Genomic DNA, 21,567 nt, shown 5'->3' with positions numbered 1-21,567 from the left:
TAGACAGGCCAGTGGAGCAACCTTAACTATAAAATTATCATGTGGTTTATCCTGTGCTTAAATAGTAGCATCATTGTCAAAAAGAAGTAAAGTAAAAGCGCATTTACAATAAATGAGGTATCACCCTAATCATATCAACCTGCATTATACAGTGGGTACGGAAAGTATTCAGACCCCCTTACATTTTTCACTGTTTGTTTAATTGCAGCCATTTAGTAAGTTCATTACTCATTAATGTACACTCTGCTCCCCATCTTGACAGAAAAATAGATATTTTTGCAAATTTATTAACCCCTTAAGGACTGGGCCAATTTCGATTTTTGAGTTTTTGTTTTTTCCTCCTTGTGCTTAAAAGGCCATAGCACTTGCATTTTTCCACCTAGAAAACCACATGAGCCCTTATTTTTTGCACCACTAATTGTGCTTTGCAATGACAGGCGGAATTTTTAAAGTACACAGAAAAAAAATAAATGTGTTGTGAAATTGACAAAAACAAAACGCATTTTGTTTATTTGAGGGGTATTTGTTTTTACGCCATTTGCCCTGGGGTAAAACTGACTTGTTATATATGTTCCTCAAGTTGTTATGATTAAAACGATATGTAACATGTATAACTTATATTGTATCTGATGGCCTGTAAAAAATTCAAACCATTGTTCACAAATATATGTTCCTTAAAATCGCTCCTTTCCCAGGCTTATAGCGCTTTTATCCTTTGGTCTATGGGGCTGTGTCAGGTGTTATTTTTTACAACATGATGTTTACTTTCTATCGGTACCTTGGTTGCGCATATGCAACTTTTTGATCAGTTTTTATTACAATTTTTACGGGATTTGATGCGACCAAAAATGCGCAATTTTGCACTTTGGGATATTTTGGCGCTTACGTCGTTTACTGCGTGAGATCAGGAATGTGATAAATTAATAGTTCGGGCGATTACGCACGCGGCGATAGCAAACATGTTTATTTATTTATTTATTTTTATTTATAACCTGGGAAAAGGGGAGTGATTCAGACTTTTATTAGGGGAGGGGGCTTTTTATTGACAACAACACTTTATTTTTTTTTTTTACACATATACTAGAAGCCCCCCCCTGGGGTTAGGGTTATTCCCCCTGGGGTTAGGGTTATTCCCCCTAGGGGACTTCTAGTATATACACTTTGATCTCTCATTGAGATCTTTGCTGTATACTTATACAGCAAAGATCAATGAGATCGGAACTCGTTTGCTTTCGGCTGCTGCAGCCGAAAACAAACGAGTGCCGAGCCGGGGTCAGCGCTATCTTGGAGCGGACCCCGGCAGGTAATAGATACGGAGATCGCTCCTCCGGGAAAATCGTCCCGGGGGAGTGATCTCCGCCACTAGACACCAGGGAAGCGCTGGATCCGGTAATCGGATGCAGCTGTCAACTTTGACAGCTGCGTCTGATTACCTTATTAGCGGGCACGGCGATCGGACCGTGCCCGCTAATAGCCGCGGTCCCGGGCTACAGGTTCAGATATGCCCTTTGTCGTTAAGGGGTTAAACAAGAAAAACTGAAATATCACATGGTCATAGGTATTTAGAACCTTTGCTCAGTAGTGAGTAGAAGCCACCACCCTTTTGAGATAGTACAGCCAGGCGTCTTCTTGGGAATGATGCAACATATTTTTCACTCCTAGATTTGGGGATCCTCTGCCATTCTTCCTTGCAGATCCTCTCCAGTTATCTCAGGTTGGATGGTGAACATTGGTGGACATCATTTTCAATTCTCTTCAGAGATCCTCAATTGGGTTGAGGTCAGGGCTCTGGCTGGGCACGCTAAGAATGGTCACAGAGTTGTTCTGAAGCCGCTGCTTTGTTATTTTAGCTGTGTGCTTATGGTCATTGATGGAGGATCAATGACAAGGAGGATCTGCAAGGAAGAATGGCAAAGGATCCCCAAATCCAAAGGTGAAAAACGTGTTGCACTTGTTGCATACCCAAGAAGACTCCGGTCTGTACTAGCTCAAAAGGGAGGGGGCCTCTACTCAATACTGAGCAAAGGGTCTGAATACTTATGACCATGAGATATTTCAGTTTTTAGCTATGTTCACACAACGTCAAAAATAGAGAAAAGGCGGACCATTTTGCTATTTAAAAAGACGTCCGATTTTGCCGCGATTCAATTGACTTCAAAGCAATGCATTGAAGTCAATGTGATGATGGACGTCCAATTCACACAATGTATTGAATAACGGACATTATCACCGCAGACGTCAAAATAACAATCATGACAATTTTTTTCGGACGGCTTTTGCAAACAGCGGACGTTTTTTATTAGTTGTTCACACACAGTTTTTTTTTTTTGTTACTATTCTTTCTCCGTTTTTACTATTAAATGCAATGGACTTTTCAATTAAGCCGCACCCAAAGGGAATTTCGTAACCAAACTAGAACAATGTACCAACAGCTGTCATTGCACTAAGGGAAGGCCAGGCTGCTAAATAACATCCGTTATTTTAGACTCAAAATGACAGACGTCATTTTAAACGGAGCAGTAAAAACGTTGTGTGAACATGGCCTTTCTTGTTTACTCCATTTGCAAGAATATCTACAGACAAATGAATAAGATGTGGCTGACATAACACCTAAAAGTGCATACGGATTCAATGCCCTAGAAATGAAAGTTGTCTATTATTTTCCTTGTTTCTTCTTTTTATTTTATAAACTTTCAAATTCATCATGAAAGCAGCCTAACTTAGTCATTGTAAAGCGGTATCACAATAAGGGTACTGTTTGGGCAGTATCACTTTTGATAAGTTATTGAACATCCACCATATTATTTAAAGCAAATGTACCAGCAGGTTTATTGCTTTAAGATCTTTACGCCAACAGACTGGCGCCGCCCCAGCCTGATGCACCCCCCCCTCCCCCCGCCAGTGCCAGTCTATTGATGTAAAGATCTTTAAGTGATGTACCTGCTTGTACATTCGCGTTAAACTCTCTAGAAATTACCCTGATATTTATCATCTTTCAAAATGCCCAATCATTTTAGTAATAAAAATCTAATAAAATAAATTCAAAACTGTTATTTTTTGCACTTACACATTTCCCAGAGTTTTATGAAATGAATGATGCTGTTATGAATAGTGGTTCACTCGGCCAGGAAAGGGATGGGAAAGACATCAACAGTGAACCCTACACTTGTCCTCGCCCTCTGACCCTCCCTTACTTGCTACAGTCAAGCGGATGTGGACAACTGGGCGACCGTCCCTGACTTGAGGTATGTGCCGACAAAGAACAAACAGACAAAGAAGTAGGGATGGTTGAACAGGCCCAGTAGGCAGCAAAAGTACAAAAAACGTAATCCAAAGAGAAGTCACGTCACAAGCCAAAAGGTCAGAGCAGGGGGAAAACCAGGATAGAGTATACGGGACGATTATCATGCGAAAAATCGGTATATCGTTTGAATTTAAAGGATAATCGTCCTCTGCAACGATTAAAAATATCGTTCGTGTGTCGTTGATTGTTGTTTTAGATCTGAACCTAAAATCGTTGCTAATCGTTTGCTGTAGTTCCACATTTTTTCACTAATCATTCAGTGTAATTGCACATCGTTCATTGTTTCGCTGGGATCAGAAGGAGGAAACGATCGCAGTAACTATCGCAGTAAACGACTATCGTTCTGTGTAATATGGTGAATGATTTCAGGTTAACGATAAACAATCTAGTTTGCGATAGCTTATCATTAGTCGTTAAAAATCGCTTTTTAAGCGGAGGGAGGGGGGAGATTAGTCGGCAGCAGAGAACAAAGGATTACTCAGTGGTAGCTGCATGAAAGACGGTATTCAGAGGTCAGAGAGATCAGTGCTGACTTCAGAGGAGATAGCCAAGTGATGTAGCTGTAAATTACCTCTTTTTTGTCCTGTTTTGGTGCCTAATCTCCCTCCACCCCTCTCCTCTCCATAGAGAACAATGAAGACAGGGGGGAGAGCTTCAAACTGCTTTTTCATGATAAAAATGCATTTTTCGGCTAATAAACTCAATTACAAAGTTTCTTAAAATCGCCCGTACAATTGATTTCTGCAAAAAAATAAAAATAAAAATTAAACGACAGTGACACTTTAGGAACCGAGATCCCAACAGGGTCAGTTATAACAAAAGCACTAACATCAGGAAAAAAAATCCTCATGTGTGTCATACAGTGTAATTATTATTAAATATGATGAAGCTTCTCTATTATGTCATGTATTAGGGGTAATGCCGGTCGGCACCCATGTCATCGCTGATTACCATCACAGCAATTAAAAATAGCCTCAAAACAGGAAACAATTCATTCCCTTACACAAGAATAAGAGCGCTACTAGAAAATAATACGTATGTGTCAGAATAAAAGAGGCAAATCCTCTGAATTTCCTAGAGATTGCTGGAAGGCTCCATACAGTATGAGCACACTCATTGAAACTTCTGTCACAAAGGTTAAACAATACATGATGAAATCGCATTCATTCAGGTTCCTCAATTTCTTCATTGTAGTTTGGTTAGAGATGTGTGTGTTATCACTGAGGATAATGTGGTCGGCTCCCACCCACAAGGCATCTTCTCTGAAATTCCTCTCGTACTTCCTCTGTGAGTTCACAGTGATGTAAGACCATCCTAAAACTCATCAGCAGGAATTTATAGATACTGCATTCATATACAATATTCCTACATTACAAGCATACTATAGTGTATGTGATACTATATTTTATAGGAGCTTTATTAAAGGGAAGAAGGCAAGCCTATGCAAAAGATCAACTTCCTACATTATATGCATGAGCTGTAAGGTCGGGTTCACACATGGTATAACACCGGCCGTTCTGTGACCCGGCCGGGTCACAGAACGGCCGGCGTTACTGAAGATCATCCCGGCTGGTACTACAGTACCAGCCGAATGATCTTCATTTCTGGTGAATTCGGATTCGGGTGCTTCTGTGTGCGCCTGCATCCCAATTCACCGCTGCACACAATGGAGCGTGCGGCCGGAGCCGCACATTCCATTGTGTGAACTGACATGTTCTGTGCAGTGGCTATTCAATGACATGTCAGTTTTTCGTGTGGCAAGATGGAATCCTGGCTGGAGCATATACTATGTGTATGCACTCTGGCTGGGATTCCATTCATTCCAATACAACATATGCTTTGTATAAATCACAGCTGCTGTTGCAAATTGCAACAACGGCCGTGATTTATGCAAAACATACATTGTGTGAACACGGCCTAAGTCTGCATAGGCTTACTTACATTATACCTGGACTAGTACTAGTATACACATCTTAGGTAGAGATGAGCGAACCTGGAGCATGCTCGAGTCCATCCGAACCCGAACTTTCAGCATTTGATTAGCGGTGGCTGCTGAAGTTGGATAAAGCCCTAAGGCTATGTGGAAAACATGGATATAGTCATTGGCTGTATCCATGTTTTCCAGACAACCTTAGAGCTTTATCCAACTTCAGCAGCCCCCGCTAATCAAATGCCGATCGTTCGGGTTCGGATGGTCTCGAACCCGAACCCAGTTCGCTCATCTCTAATCTTAGGTTAGTGCAGATGCTCACTCTGAGTCTATGAGACCTAGAGGGCCCATAGGCTTGCATTGGGAGTTCATCCAGGTCATGTGACACACAGGTGAGAGAGAACACTCAGCCCCTGACCTATTAAAACGTTTGATATATCTTTGACATATCAAATGTTTTCTTTTTTTTATGACTGTTTTTTTTTTTAACTATTATAGGTTAACTATAATCACATACAGATTATCATATTAATATTGATATCCATGCAGCACATTGGTCATTTGTCTTCCCTTTATGATATTTGGTCGATTGTGTCTACTCTTTTAATGGTATAACACTACCATTCATGTTTCATGTTCATGTTTCTCTCCTTTTGATGTCTATCGACCCATCTTTGAGCTTAATGAGGATCTTGACCATTAGGGTCTGTTCACACTACGGAATTTGAGAGGAATTTGAGCAGCACAGACTCCACTTGAAGTTACGCCTGTCCCATTCGCTCAAGAGAATGATGATTGACTTCAGAGAGACCAACCAAAACACAGCGGAGACACCATCACTTGTTTCTCAACACTATTAAGTCTAGGAACACTGCCCCCTGGGAAATCAAATATGCAAAAATACTGCAGAGATACCATAACATGTTTCTCAACGTCAGTAAGTTAGCAAGACTTTCCTCCAGGAAGGAACAACCAAGCCAAGGGGGGTCTCCAGTAAAGGAAACCACCTTCCAACAAGCCACAATCAAAAAATGACAGGATACCCCAGCAAGGTATCCATCCATAGACAGCTGTTTCGGGGTATTTGCACCTCATCAGTGTGGAGTAGGATTCTGGGTAGTGGGAGCAATGCCTAGTAAGTGCATTCAAGAGAATGATGGTTGACCTCAGGGATTGTGGTTTCTTGGAAGGTGGTTTCTTTGACTGGAGACCCTCCTTGGCTTGGATGTTCCTTCCTGGAGGAAGGTCTGGCTAGCTCACTGACGTTGAGAAACATGTCATGGTGTCTCTGCAGTATTTTTGCATGTCTTATTCAGACATGTCAATTCGTTGGGCAAATGGCAGAGTGTGCGTGAGACATCCTATTGAATGAATGGGACAGGAAGAACTTTTAGCGGACTCTGCTGGAAATTTGGCTCAAATTCCGTAGCGTGAATGGCCCCTTACTCATTGTAAAATGTCTCTAACAAGGTACAAAGGTTTCGGCACCTTTGCTGTATTTGACTAGCAACCTGCAGGGTGGATTTCCAGTAGAGATGAGCGAATCTTGGGTATGCTTGTGTTCTGAGCCTGAGCGTGCGGCATTTTATTACCGGTGACTGAATAAGCCACCAGTAATCAAATGCCAAATGTTCGGGTTCAGAGCCCGAGCGTGCTTGAGGTTCGCTCATGTCTAACCTCTAATTATATGGATGTGATAGGGAGACCAACAAAATTGACAAGCCTGTAAGATGTTAGCCCCAGCCTTACATGAGAAACAGACAGTAAGTAGCTCTTCTTGTATAAGACGCACAATGTAGGAGACATCCAGGACATCTCTGGACTTAGAAAGGCTGAGACACTGGCTGAGACAGGAAAGCACCATGACCAGTGATTGGCTAAGTGGCCTGTTACTTTAGAGACAGCTTCAGAAGCTTGCGGTGAGCTTGGGAACATGGAGAAAAGGCAACAGGACTCTGGGGGAGCCTGGAGAGGTAAGTATGTTTATTATTTTCTTTACATTGTCATCAGCCATCAATGATTTATAAACTTGCTGAAAGATAATAATCAGACAATGATCAGTTCCTCAATTGATTTTGCCCGAATCAGCTGGAATCTTGAACTCTTTGTCATATTCCTTAAAAGTCCAGTGAAAATTTTTATTAAAGTATTGTATTGCCCCCCAAAAGTTATACAAATCCCCAATATACACTTATTACGGGAAATGCTTATAAAGTGCTTTTTTTCCCTGCACTTACTACTGCATCAAGGCTTAAGAGGGGATAGTCATTAAAGAACACCATTGCCATGGGGTCTATTTTGTCTGTGGTATTGTTTAGATGAAAAGTATGTGACAAGGTAAGATTTTCAGGATTCACGGTTTCTCAGCAGAACATTACTCAAAGTATCACACTGCCTCCTCTGGCTTCCCTTCTTCCATAATGCATCCTGGTGCCATCTCTTTATCTAAATTATGTAGATGTTATTTATTAGATCAAGCCACCTTCTTCCACAGCTTCATGGTCCTATTCTGTTGCTCATAAGCCCATTATAGGCACTTTTGGCAGCTGGCATGGGAACCAGAATACAGCTTGACAGATCTATATGCGCAAACTGTTGCAGTGTCCCACTGTGTGTCCCATGAGGTGTGCAAATTGGTTGTCAGGTGTTTATATTGTATATTGTTCACGTGTGATTGTGTTGCTTGACACCATTATGCACCTTTGTATTGACTGTTTGAGGGAGCCAATTCACTTAACTACTCCACAGCTTAACATGGGGAACATTCCAGTTAGTGGCAGGACCTGTGCCCCACAGTGGGCATGAAAGCCCAGTTCAGTGTGTAGTAATGCCATTTCTGGGCTCTGCTGGGAGTAAACCAGTGGAGAATTAGTGGACAAGTGAATTACTTGCGTAAGAATTATAGAGTAAATGATCCCCTACCCCGGCCAATTTGTTGGATTGTTGTGTTTCAAGGGACTGATCTTGCATTGTACTGGTGATTTACAAGCTAATTATAAGACTGTGGCATGGTTTATCTCCATCTATTTTTTTTCTTTTCCTGCACCTCAACATCCCAAACATCCCAACTATCATCAGGCCAGCCACTATTCTTAGGGTCGCCCTAGGGGAACCATTACCATCTACACATGTTGTGCCCATGGATCATGGGATAGACTTTTGGGAGCCCTCATGCTAGTCTGCCAACAACCGTGACCATCTGTGAATGTAAATAATAGAAGGAATAGCGGAAGGGCACTCACCATAAAACGTAACTTTTATTGTAGCTTCATAAAATCAGTCTATTCTTTTTAGGGAGACACAGAGACACATCTGTGGATGTACTATTACACAAGTTCTTTGCTATGCTCCAGGACCTTCCTGCTTTAGAGTAAGCGTTGTATTACACGGCTCTAATCGATCACTAATGTAAGTGAGTGCCAATCTGCTAGATCGGTGCTCGCTTACTGAGACTATTACACCATAATCGTGCAGCAATGGCTGTTTATACTGTAATCAGCCCTTGCTTTAGAAGTGTAAAATAATAAAGTTTATACATACCTGTCCATGCTCCCGCGGTCTTCTCGCTTCTGCCGGCAGCCGCCGCTGGAACTTCAGAGCCGTTCCCTGAACTGACAGGCCGCACAGCCAATCATTGGCCGCGGTGTTCCCTTCTCTGCCAGTGATTGGCTGAGCGGCTTCTTACTTCAGAAGTTCCAGCGGAGGCTGCGGGAACCAGGCAGAAGCGTGAAGAACACTAATGGGGGAATTTATCAAGGGCTTTGCCCTATTTTTCGGTAAATAATTGGATTTTTCACCCATTTTCACCCATTTTTGGTCTATTTATAAACCAGTATAAATTTATGAACCAGGTGAATATTTTTTAGATGCAACTTTTTTTTAATATGCCTGTTTTGGGCATTCACCCAAAAGTTCGTATAATCCGGGATTAACGCCCAATTTATCACTTGCGACTTTTTAAAAAGTCGCACAAACAGGTGCAGGCTTACGTCTGGTCAGTACCAGGTGAATATAACTGCGCAGTTTTTTCATATTTGCGATTTTAATGAATCAGTCACAAGCTATTGGAACAAAATACACACCAATCTCCATTAGAATAGTTGCACACATTAGACTCCTAAATAAATGTCCCCCTAAGAGCGCGGTTGTCAGCCATCGGCTGCAAATTGCTATTACATGTAGTGATGCGCACCCAAAAGCCATTGATTTTTAGGTTGGAATAAATGACAACGATCAGCTGATGATCATTGCATCAGCTGACCGTTGGAGCGATAATCTGCTGAATCGGCCTGATTCTGCAGATTATCGCTCCATGTAATACAGCCCCAAGAGACCATGCACTGGCTTAACTAATGTACGGTGAAGGACAATAGCACATCTGATTTTGCATTTGTGTTCTGCTGAGTCTACTGCAACCATTTAAGCAGTGTGCCTCTTATCTGGGAATATTTATGCCATCATTTCGATGGAGTCTCTATAAAACCGACTCAAGACATTGCTAGGTCTCCAATCCTCCCGTATTGCCTGCATGTGCCTTGTCATGCCACGTCATGGCTCCCACGTGCACATCAATATCAAGAACAACTGTCAAGAACAAATGCCATTGTTAGTAGATATTTAGTATGCCTGTCATTGGTTTTATAGTTATGGCTGATCCATTTTATACATCCACTCTATATTTAAAAAAGCACTGCATGACATGCATCTATGCAATATGAATATGTCTTCTTCCTCTTTTTTTTTTTTTTTTTTTTTTTTTAAGAATTAGTAAATTAATATTAGCAGCAAATAAAATGTCACAGAATGATAGTGGAAATTTCTTTTTATCACCTACTCATACCTGAGTCAGGTGAATTTCTCTGTCTGTATTGTATGCTGGAATTCACATCGGTATTCTTTTTCCCTGCCCATTCATTAACTTCTGTCTCCACCCACCGCCCCCGTATACCAATAGACGTACACACACAGCCAGTGGAAAAGAAAAACGATTACTCATTCATCCATTTTGCAAAGCTTTCCACGAGAAATGGGAGGGACCTGCGATCCTGTCGATAGCAGATAAATTGCTATGGTGTCAATAGGTAGTCATTCAAAGTTCAATTTCGAGTGAACATCAGAAGAGTTCTCGAGAGACATGGGGAAAGTGCTATTATACTGCATGTGTTTTCTGGCCGCGGCTGCTTTCTTGCACGCAGCTGTAAGCATTGACAAGTGTCTTGAAATTCAAAAAGTGGCCAAAAATATCATTCGATTTGCCAATAAAACGGTAAGTATAAATGACAAATAACTCGTGCTATTCATGCTGCGATTACAATGATTTTGCAAATCTAACGACAAATTACGTATTTCTCTCTCTCTAGCACCCACATGCTTTTCACGTACCGACTAACGTGACGGTAAGACGTAAAAATTATTCCATTATAAATTATACCTATTGTTCTTTGGATTGATATTATAACTTGTTCTATTAGAAGTATCTGTTGCTGTTGTTGGTAATACTAATATTATACTATTATACCGTGTCATTTATACTGATCAGAACTATATCAATACTTCTAGGCGTTAGGATCCCATAGAGATTATAAAATAGCCTAAAACGCCAAGATTTGCTAGAGTATCAGTCATAACTATAAGCCTTTATCCACCTACATTAAGTGTCATGAAAGCAAATCAAAAGTGTCTGCCCTTCGGTTATGCTTTTCAAGAATAGACTTTGATCCAACGGAAGAAGACATAGAATTTTAAAGGGTTAACAGGATTTCATAATTTTATGTATTGAAATATCTAATTTAAGCAAACCAAAAAGCTGCTAGTATATACGAAACCGATATAACTACTTACTTATATGTCTGTAAAGGTAATTGAAAAGTATAATGTATAGTATTCTAAAAATAAAAATAAAAAAATAGGCCCAAAAACTTACCTTGTCAGAGCAAAATGCCAATTTCCTTTTAATTACAGCCTAAAGTAGAGCAATGTGCCACATAGAGTAACAGCTTAAAGTGATCACTCACCAAACAAAACAGAACTATGTGTATGAGTAATACCGTTTTCTCGCAGACACATGCAATGAACACAACCGCAAACACCAACCATGTGCACAAGAAGTTGGTGTTTTTTTTTTTCTTCTTTAAAAAGTTGTTCAAATAGGATGTCAGATGCTTAACATTAACCACAAAGCCTGAAAAACTCATTGCTGTAAAGAGATATAACATGACTAAACATGCTGATGTGTGCAGAGGGGTTTCTGAAGGGCCGCCATTTGTCTACGACTCATGATTTATGGGAACAGCAAAGTAATATCTCAAACGGGAGACATAAAAAAAAGAGATGTTCATGTATAAAAATACGGCCTAGATGAAAGTGAGTGGGTTTCTAGAGATATCTGTCAGATGAATGCAACTAGTTGGTTTACTGAAAATTGACAGTACTTTATGATTCCTGTTATGTAACGGGATATGTTACCGAGAGCACATTCATTTTACCTCTTTTCATTTTTCGATTTTTATTTTGCAAAAAAACTCCATATAAATATAGTTTTTTATTGCAAAATAAAATATACTTATACATTATAGAAAACATCTATCTATCTATCTATCTATCTATCTATCTATCTATCTATCTATCTATCTATCATCTATCTTTATATCTATCATCTATCTATTTATCTATCTATCTATCAATCATCTATCTATCTATCTATCTATCTATCTATCTATCTATCTATCATCTATCTTTCTATCTATCTATCATCTATCTATCTATTTATCTATCATCTATCTCCTATCTATCTATCTATCTATCTATCTATCTATCTATCTATCTATCTCCTATCTATCTATCTATCTATCTATCTATCTATCTATCTATCTATCTATCATCTATCTTTCTATCTATCTATCATCTATCTATCTATTTATCTATCATCTATCTCCTATCTATCTATCTATCTATCTATCTATCTCCTATCTATCTATCTATCTATCTATCTATCTATCAATTGATTTTCTTTCAAATCAACTGGTTTCAGAAAGTTATCTAGATGTGTAATTTACTTCTATTTAAAAATCTGAAGTCTTCCCATTGTTATAGGCTGCTAAATGTCCTGCAGGAAGTGGTGTATTCTCTCCATTTTGACACAGTGCTCTCTGCTGCCACCTCTGTCCATGTCAGGAACTGTCCAGAGCAGAAGAGGTTTTCCATGAGGATTTGATGTAAGTTCCTGACATGGACAGAGGTGGCAGCAGAGAGCTCTGTGTCAGACTGAAAAGAAAACAATATTTACTGCAGGACATACAGCAGCTGATAAGTATGGGAGGACTTGAGATTTTTTAAATAGAAGTAAATTATAAATCTATATAACTTTATGAAACCAGTTAATTTGAAAAAAAAACAAAAAACAAAAACAAAAACAAATTATTTTAATATACTGCAGTGTAGTGTTGTTTTTCCAGTTCCCAGCTACTATCATGGTAGCCCTCTACTAGGCCCATGGCTTTAATGACAACCAGTGATGAGCAAATACTGTTCGATCGAATAGATATTCGATCGAATAGTAAGGTATTCGAACTATCGAATATTATTGAATAGTTCGCCGAATATTCGAAAAATATTCGAACAGCGTTCAAATCCGTTTTTTACCTCCAAGTGGTCAAATAGATGTTTTTCAATAATCGAATACTTGTTCCCATAGACTTTAATGGGATCGAATATTCGTACGAATATCGAATATTCAAATATTTCACTATTCGCTCATCACTAATGACAACCCATCTGCACCCCTTGATCAAATTACAGGTGACAGGGGAGACCCCCTCGTCTACCATCTAGGTCACTAATGGCTGTGGCACGTGGTACATGAGGCAATATGGATCAAATTATATACCAACATATGTCCATACTTTATGTAATGATTTCCTACACCCCTTTATATGTTTGTTCTGAATTGTTTATAAAAAGTTTATTTTAATTTATATCATTAACACCAATATAAAACTATATAATAATATAATAATATTCATACCAATATAAAAATATATATAATATCATTCATACCAATATAAAAATATATAATAAATATAATTTCATTCACACCAATTTAAAACTATATATCATTCATACTAATGTAAAACTATATAATATATCATTTATACTAATGTAAAACTATATAATAAATATAATATTATTCATACCAACATAAAACTATATAATATATCATTCATACCAACATAAAACTATATAATATATCATTCATACCAACATAAAACTATTCTGAAAAAGAGGGAATCAGAGACTTATTGAGTTAGAGGCTAAAAATGAGCGAGAGACAGATATTAAAAGCTGGAGGCTGAGACAGAGAGTTCAAGACCGAGAGTGAGAGAGAAAAACCCCAAGAGCGAGACAGAAAAAGACCTTTACGTCAGTGCTATAAATATACCCATAAACCAAATGGTGATTTCATGAACCATTGTTTGTTTCAATGACCATGTGCTACTTGACTTAACTGACACGATTACTCTGGGATGCCCCAGTATCGTAATTTTTTTTTTTTTTACTAGTACTGTTTACTTTAGACTAGATTCACACCATGTTTGTGTCAATTAAAAAAACATACAGTTAAAAAGACATACAAAGTGTATAGCAGTGTATATGCCAGCTCTGTGTTTGGATCTGTCAAATGGATCTATCCCAATTGGTTTCTAATTGCAATCTGACTTCTGATAATTCTATAATATATTTACAATTGATTATTTCCTTGCATATATATAAGTGTGATGAGCGAATCGCCTGCCTAAAATAAGCATAGCACTTCATGTGATCGGCAAGCAGCTTATCAGCCTCATGCCTTTCAAACTCTGTTCCGCTCCATGCCAATCCACCCTGGGTGCCGAGAAAAGCGGGATCAAGTCCTGGAAAACTGGGAGGTTTCCCAGGACTGGGTCCAGCTTTTCTCAGTACCCTTCTAGTAGCAAACTACTAGAATAAGCCGTAACATGATCAGTTGGTGTCTTACCACTGGAAGTAATATAAAAGTTCATTTTTGGCACTCACCATCATGCTTTATAAATTTTTATTGTAGAAAAAACTCCATCAAAAAAATACAACGGCAACAGGACGTTTCGGCATTAAGTCTTCCTTAACTGTCTAATACGGAGAAAGGCTTGACGCCGAAACATCCGGTTGCCGTTGTATTTTTTTGATGGACTTTTTTCTACAATAAAAATTTATAAAGCATGATGGTGAGTGCCGAGAATGAACTTTTATATTACTTGGAATTTTTTCTTACTGCGAGCACCACCCTAGACACAGAAGTGCCGTCTGAAAAACTGGTGAATCTTCTATGAAGGCATTGCCGTATTTTTTTTTCTTTTTAGTATACTTAAAGCGTAACTGTGATTTAAATGTCACTTTTCAAAGGTCAATAATCAAGTATCAATAGAACAAGCGATTTTAAGAAACTCTGTATTAGGTTTTATTAAGTAAAAGAGTTTCCTTCTGTACAAAAAAAAACTTTTCCTACCTCCCCCCTCACTTCAGAAGAAGCAGGATTTCTGTGTCCATTATGCTCAATGGAGAGGGGAGGGGCCGAGGGGGATGAGTTAGCACAGAGAGGAGAAAAGGTAGCCCTGCACAAATCATGCTGCAATCTTCTCTCACCAAGCTCCCAGATAAGCACTGACCTTTCTGACCTGTGAATCCAGCAATTTATGTGCCCAGACAGTCTCCAAACTACACAGCTGCTCATCTCCTCTTCCTGCTCACTCTTCCTCCTCGGCCCCTCCCCCCTCCATAGGTTATAATTAACACAGCAGAACCCGTCGACACTTTGCTCCCCTGTAATGAAGACGGCTTTGCCTGATAATGAACAGATAAGAAGTGGGGGGGAGGCTGGAAAACAGCTTTTTGAGTACAGAAAGAAGTTTTATTGCCTAATTAAACCTATTACAGAGTTTCTTAAAATGGCTCGTACTATTGATTTCTGCAAAAATATTTTAAATGACAATTACACTTTAAAAATGCCAAATTTGTATTTAATGTCATTTTTGTGAGCTGCAAAGAGATACGAGTGTGACTCATGCAGTTGGTGGTTTATATTGTTCACTTTTGATTTCCTTGTTGCTTTCTCTGCTTACGATCTGTCGGTCCACAACAGGAGGTACTTTACTTTTTTGACTCTGTCAATATTCCCATCCAGCGATGTACTTTCAGATGGTTCCATCAGCCATTTTTGTGCTTGTTTGTTATGTTGCTTCGAATCGAGCAGATGCTGGCTCAAGTGGAAATATATGCCATGATGCACGTATTTCCACCTCAGTTACTGTAAAATATTCTCACAAAACAGAACTTGTGGTTTGCAAAGACTTTACAACTTTCTTAGCGTCAACGTTCCCCACCGGCGAATGCAAATGACCTAGCTAAGAGAGCTCACCTGCCATCATCTGACCGAACGCCAAGGAAAGTGATGAGCAAGACAATTAATACAAGATCTGAACGCTTCGGAGGTCTTAAGATTTGGTGAACTGTAAAATATTGTCAGCCCAACTACTTCGCTTCTTATTTTTGTATGTGTTAAAGAGGAAATCCCGACACCCTTTCACACCATATCAGCAAAGCCTTTTTGTAAAAACCTTGTAAAACAGACCACAATGTATTGTATGTCTGACAAGCAACCTGATCGTTTTCCCATTGATAGTTTATATTATATAAAATATTACTTTACTGAAAGAGTAGTAGATGCTTGGAACAAACTTCCAGCAGATGTGGTTGGTAAATCTACAATAACAGGGAGCCAGGGAGGAACATATATGTATCCTAAGATGTTGAAAGACAAGCGACTGTGATAGCAGCGATCTGCTGCCGTCGCCACGTGGAATAGGAGCGGCGGCAGCAGACCACCACTATGCTCTATGGGATGCCCCGAACGATCTAGCGATCAGCCTCTCACTTCAGAGATTTAACGGCGGCTGCAGTGAGCAAGGAAAAGGCAGCAGGACACTGGGGGAGCCTGGACAGGTAAGTATAATGTTTATATTCTTTAAACTGTCATCAGCCATTGACTATGATTTTTGAACTCGCTGAAAGGACAAGGATCATCTGATGATCAGCTTTTCAGCTAATGGTTGTCTATCTTACACAGAGTCTGCCTTGTATTAGGACCCTTAGACAGTACTGCAGTCACTGCTTACAGCTGTATCCTAGGAGCATATTTACATGGTGCAGTCATACTGTAGGTGAGGCCACAGAAGTGGTTGGCTGCATATGGGTGAGATGTCCGCAATTTGTCCACATGTGGTTGACCACTTATACGGCCTCTAATGGAGTGGTAGTAATAATAGTCTACAAACCAACACCATAGACTTTTAACACAGTAAGGATAGTTTCCTATTGGGAATTTTGGTGACTAGCAAATCTTATTTAGACCTAAACACCGAATAGGAATTTTTTTTATCCTGTTTTACGTAGCTTCATAGCTTTTTTTCCACATGGTGTGACTAAAACAGCCGAAGAAAGTCACAGCCATTACGTCATATGCAGTAAATGAGCTTTCACTAGTTTGCTCAGCTAAAACTTCAGTAGTTCCACCTGCTATAGAAACCTGAAACAGGAAGTTTATGCAGAATTATGCTGAATGCACCGTTGTAAGCAATAGAAGGAAACTGTGACAACTACCATAGTAAACGTAATGTAACAATGATAACCTATTATGTATAGCCATGTACTGATTTGTACATAATCTTTCTACTCAAACCCTTAAAGCGGTACTCCAGCGAAAATCCCTTCCTTTCAAATCAACTGGTTTCAAAGTTATATAGATTTGTAATTTACTTCTGTTTATAAATCTCAAGTCTTCCAGTACTAAGCAGCTGCTGTACGTCCTGCAGGAAATGTTTTCTTTTCAGTCTGACGCAGTGCTCTCTGCTGCCACCTCTGTCCGGGTCAGGAACTGTCCAGAGCAGGGGGGGGGGGGGGGGTTCTATGGGGATTTTCTACTGCTCTGGACAGTTCCTGACACGGACAGAGGTGGCAGCAGAGAGCACTGTGTCAGACTAAAAAGAAAACAACATTTCCTGCAGGACATCCAGCAGCTGATAAGTACTGGAAGACTGGAGAGTTTTAAATAGAAGTAAATTATAGATCTATGTAACTTTCTGAACCTGCTTTAAAGGAGAAGTCCCAAAAAATAAAAAATGGAGGCAAGGGGGTGTGGGAAAATAATACACAAAGTATTCTTACAGTCCCTGTGCCCTGTAGCACTGCTCCTGGGTCCCACTGAGAATCACTGGCCGCCTGCAGCTCTTTCAGCGTCAACGCCATGTACCCGAGTGATCGATTATCTGCTCAGCCAATCAGTGACTGGGGCTGTGGCGCTGCAGCTGTAGGAGCCGATTCCAAATAGAAAATTACATCTGCTGGCTGTCAGCGTGACCTGGGAGCAACGCTATGGAGGCATGGGGGCGCATCCCCCTGCCTTTCTACCATTTTATTATTTCACTTTACCTCTACTTTAATAACCATAGGCTAGTTTAGGAATTTGGATTTGGGTAGTTTATCAGCAATAATCTCTTTTAATGGTTGTCCGTCTTGGCGAGCTATATACCCACATTGGGGGTCCCTTATTTAAGGAGCCTCAATATCAGCTGGAACCAAGAGATTTAAAACGTCCTCCCTTACATATAACTTTTCAGCATTTCAAGCATTTGTTGCATAACTTTTTCTTGGTATTTTGTTATTTTGCGACATTTTGGACGCTCAATTTTCCTGGCGTTATTTAAGTCTTATAGAAAACCTTATTGGAAAAAAAAATGCAACAAAAAAAGACATCAGGGGAGATTTATCAAACATGGTGTAAAGTGAAACTGGCCCAGTCGCCCCTAGCAACCAATCAGATTCCACTTTTCATTTTCCATAGAGTCTGTTAGGAATGAAAGGTGGAATCTGGTTGCTAGGGGCGACTGGGCCAGTTTCACTTTACACCATGTTTGATGAATCTCCCCCTTAGTACTTGAAGTAAATTGCTCATCTGTTTCCTACTTGCCTTAAACCTACAGGTTACACTGCAATGGTGTTAACCAATGTCTATACCACAGAAGCCAATGCTTTCATGATGTAGTCTAACAAGTCAGTTCTGGGTTCATAGATGGCCACAGGAGTATAAAGGAACTGTTCTTATAGCTCCATCTATTATTCTTACAATATAAGTTTCTTGGTCATGTGATGACATTGAGCCTTGTATGCAGTGTCGGACTGGCCCACCAGATGACCGGGGAATCTTCCGGTGGGCCCCCAGCTTTAGAACCGGCTCAAACACTGACTGACATGTTGTTTCTCACTCGTTCTTCATTGGTGGGTCCCCAGGATCATTTCCTCTGGTGGGCCCCAGATACCCCAGTCCGACACTGCTTGTATGCACATTCTATTGTATTCCTGTATTGCTGTAGTGTTTTTACTATGTACAGCATTACAGTTTTTGTATGTCAAACTCAGTGGCTTCCCTTTGTGTGTTGTTTAGGAGGAGTGCCAGGAATCGGCGTTAATATGTTTCCGATCACAGCTTCCCAAGTTACATGTCGCAAATGGAAACAACAAAGCCTTGTTGGACACGTGTGTGAGAAAGATAAAGCTCAGCAGAGCCCATTACCATGGGGTAAGTGTTTTCTTTTTTTTTAAAAGTACATATGTAATTCAATTATTCTGAACTGTAACTACTAAGGGGTAAAGTTGACAGGGCTTCAGTATTGTTCTGGGCAGGACTTTTGTGTTCTGGGTTGAGATACTGGTCCATTGCCCATGTGGTATTTCATGGGTTCTCTATTATTTGCTCTGGCCCTACTGAGTAGAGATGAGGGAAGCAGCCAGAAATTTGTTTCGTGAGCTTTGTGAATTTTCGGTCAAACATGTTGAGAATTGCGAATCGTTTTTTTTTTTTTTAATTCATTAAAACAGCCAAAACTATTACAGAAGGGCAAGTTTGTTAAAGCGTGTTGTTGTAAAAGTGTAAAAAAATGGGAAAATCATAATTGAAAAGAAATGTCAATCAGCCAGTCATTTGTACAATTTCCGCCATTCCTCCCTTCTCTGTCCCTATATCACTCTGTTAGTCTCTCCTCTCTTCTCTGTACTCATATCACTCTGTTAGTCTCTCCCCTCCTCTCTGTCCCTATATCCCTCTGTTAGTCTCTCCTCTCCTCTCTGTCCCTATATCACTGTTAGTCTCTCCCCTCCTCTCTGTCCCTATATCACTCTGTTAGTCTCTCCTCTCCACTCTGTCCCTATATCCCTCTGTTAGTCTCTCCCTGCTCTGCTGTAACTGCCTGCTGCCATCCTGCTCTCTCCTCCACACACAGCTGACTGGCCGCCTCCATTACCAAACCTCCTTATATAGAGGGAGGGGTGCTGATATCACAGAGGGGCCTGAAGCTGATTGGACGGGCGCTAGGGATCATGGTTAATCCCTTTCTCCCGACTAGTGACGCTCCAGACAGCATGTGCTGCCGCCATTTTGATTTTTTGCGACTTTTCTTTACGAATCGGCAGGAATTCACTTTGCAGAACAAAGTAAATTGATGGCCTGATTCGCAGCGAATTTTGATTCTACTACTGAGTATAGATGATTGTAGTGGCTTTTTATTGATAAAGAAAACATATCTGTTTTAATAAATAATAGTAATAATATTTTTAATAGTAAAATAATAATAATAATAATAATAATAATATCTATCTTGTATCTCAAGCCCTAAACACACAGAATATTATTCTTAGAAAAATCTGTGACAAAAAGAGACTGTGGAATTATCCGTCACATTTTATATTGAAGAGAACCTCTGTAACACAGCGCCATAGCAATCTGACACTTATCTCCTTCTTGAATGACGTTTTAGGAAATCTTTATCATTCAGTAAGAAAATATTTTGAGATGTTAATGAAGGGATTTTACAGGGAAAACCAATTGATGGTCTCTCCACAGGACAGGCCATGAATAGCTGATTGTAGGGGTTCCAATACCTCACACCCCTAATCTGATGATCAGCTGGTTACATGGCTTTGGCATCCAGATGTAGACAATGTATGAGGCCGGTAGCCTTGGCTTGGTACATTGTATAGTGCAGTAAATCACCACCATCACTACATAATGCATGGATACCAGGCTTCCAGTTAGCTATCGACAACAATGTCTGTGGATAGGCCATCAAATCCGATCCTGCCTTCTCACCAGTTACCATTCCATCATCCAACATCCCGACAACCTTTATATGTTTCATTTCTTTTATTCCAGATGTGCACTCCATGTTCCAACTACTCCACAAAAAGCCCAAGAGAATTTCTGAATAAAATGGAGCAACTATTGCAGAAGGTATGCTGTAGTTAAATGCCAGTTATCTATGCGTTTCTATGCCATGTATAGTATGATACTCTTGCTGAATTTCACGCTACTAGCCACTAACATAGCCATGTATCCTTTAATTCACAGATTGTTGTGTCTAAGTCATAAACCTGCCAAAAACAGAAGACCCCCCTAATATCAACTGGATGAAGGCAACATGGGTCATTCAGCTCTTGCATACACATGCGATGGATAACATTCACCAATGAATGATGTCAGACTTGCCAAATGAAGGATGACAGGCTACTACTATTTTTCTGGCATATACAATATTTAGGCTATGTTCACACAACGTAAGTTCCGTAACCCACGGAACTTACATAGTGCTGCCTTCTAAGGGAATCCCGGACGGAGTGTATACACATAGCTGCGCCGTAGAAAACTGACTTGTCCGTTTTCTGTGGCCCCTATTCAGTGAATAGCGGACGCAGAAAACCCTGTCAGTGCACACTATGGAGCAAGCGGCTCCGGCCGCACACTCCATAGTGTGCAGTGGGGAGCTCTGAAGCGAGCGCGCACGGATGCGCCCGCATCAGAACTCTATGGCGCTAGAGATCATCCGGCTCTAGATGACCGGCTGGGTCAAGGAACGGCCAGTCTCATACATAGTGTGAACATAGCCTTATAATCCATAAACATAAGAGTAATTCTAGTACACGGTCTGTTCATGTCTGTACTCTTATCCATGGGATACAACCTTACAGCAGATTTACAGTATTACTTCACAGTGATTATAATAGCAGTTATAGCTGGAGTCGCTCTTTGGCTTTGTAACTGACTGCAGCAAATATGTATTTATAGGTAAATCTAACTTAAAGGAGAAGTCCAGCGTTTTTTTTAAATCCTGCATCTGGTGGGGCAGGGGGGAATTTGGAACTTACCTCTCCCTGCGCCTGTGATAAGTGGTGGGACCAGCCTTGGGACCCCCGCTGGAAGGTATTTTCCCCTGAA

At 40.1% G+C, this 21,567-nt stretch overlaps 2 protein-coding genes across 2 annotated transcripts in view; one reads left to right on the top strand and one right to left on the bottom strand.

Moving 5' to 3' along the window:
- The window catches only part of BBS12 (Bardet-Biedl syndrome 12), a 130,998-nt gene that overhangs the window by 91,911 nt on the left and 17,520 nt on the right, over window positions 1-21,567 (bottom strand). The window lies entirely within an intron of this gene.
- On the top strand, window positions 10,393-20,951 carry IL21 (interleukin 21). The gene is made up of 5 exons (XM_069976829.1): window positions 10,393-10,500; window positions 10,595-10,630; window positions 18,745-18,879; window positions 20,509-20,586; window positions 20,704-20,951. The coding sequence occupies exons 1-5, from the start codon at window positions 10,393-10,395 to the stop codon at window positions 20,722-20,724; spliced, it is 378 nt and encodes a 125-aa protein (XP_069832930.1). The 3' UTR covers window positions 20,725-20,951.

This window comes from Dendropsophus ebraccatus, chromosome 7, assembly GCF_027789765.1.
Source record: "Dendropsophus ebraccatus isolate aDenEbr1 chromosome 7, aDenEbr1.pat, whole genome shotgun sequence".
NCBI classification, from domain to species: domain Eukaryota; kingdom Metazoa; phylum Chordata; class Amphibia; order Anura; family Hylidae; genus Dendropsophus; species Dendropsophus ebraccatus.
The sequence above is the reverse complement of the archived record's forward strand: the minus strand, read 5'-3'. Positions and strand labels throughout refer to the sequence as shown.

Bases quoted from the DNA above. Each gene is read 5' to 3' on its own strand.
- IL21 (XM_069976829.1), top strand. From the start codon at position 10,393: ATGTGTTTTCTGGCCGCGGCTGCTTTCTTGCACGCAGCTGTAAGCATT. The intron at 10,501-10,594 runs GTAAGTATAAAT...CTCTCTCTCTAG, and splicing joins TTCGATTTGCCAATAAAACG to CACCCACATGCTTTTCACGT. The intron at 18,880-20,508 runs GTAAGTGTTTTC...CTTTTATTCCAG, and splicing joins GCAGAGCCCATTACCATGGG to ATGTGCACTCCATGTTCCAA.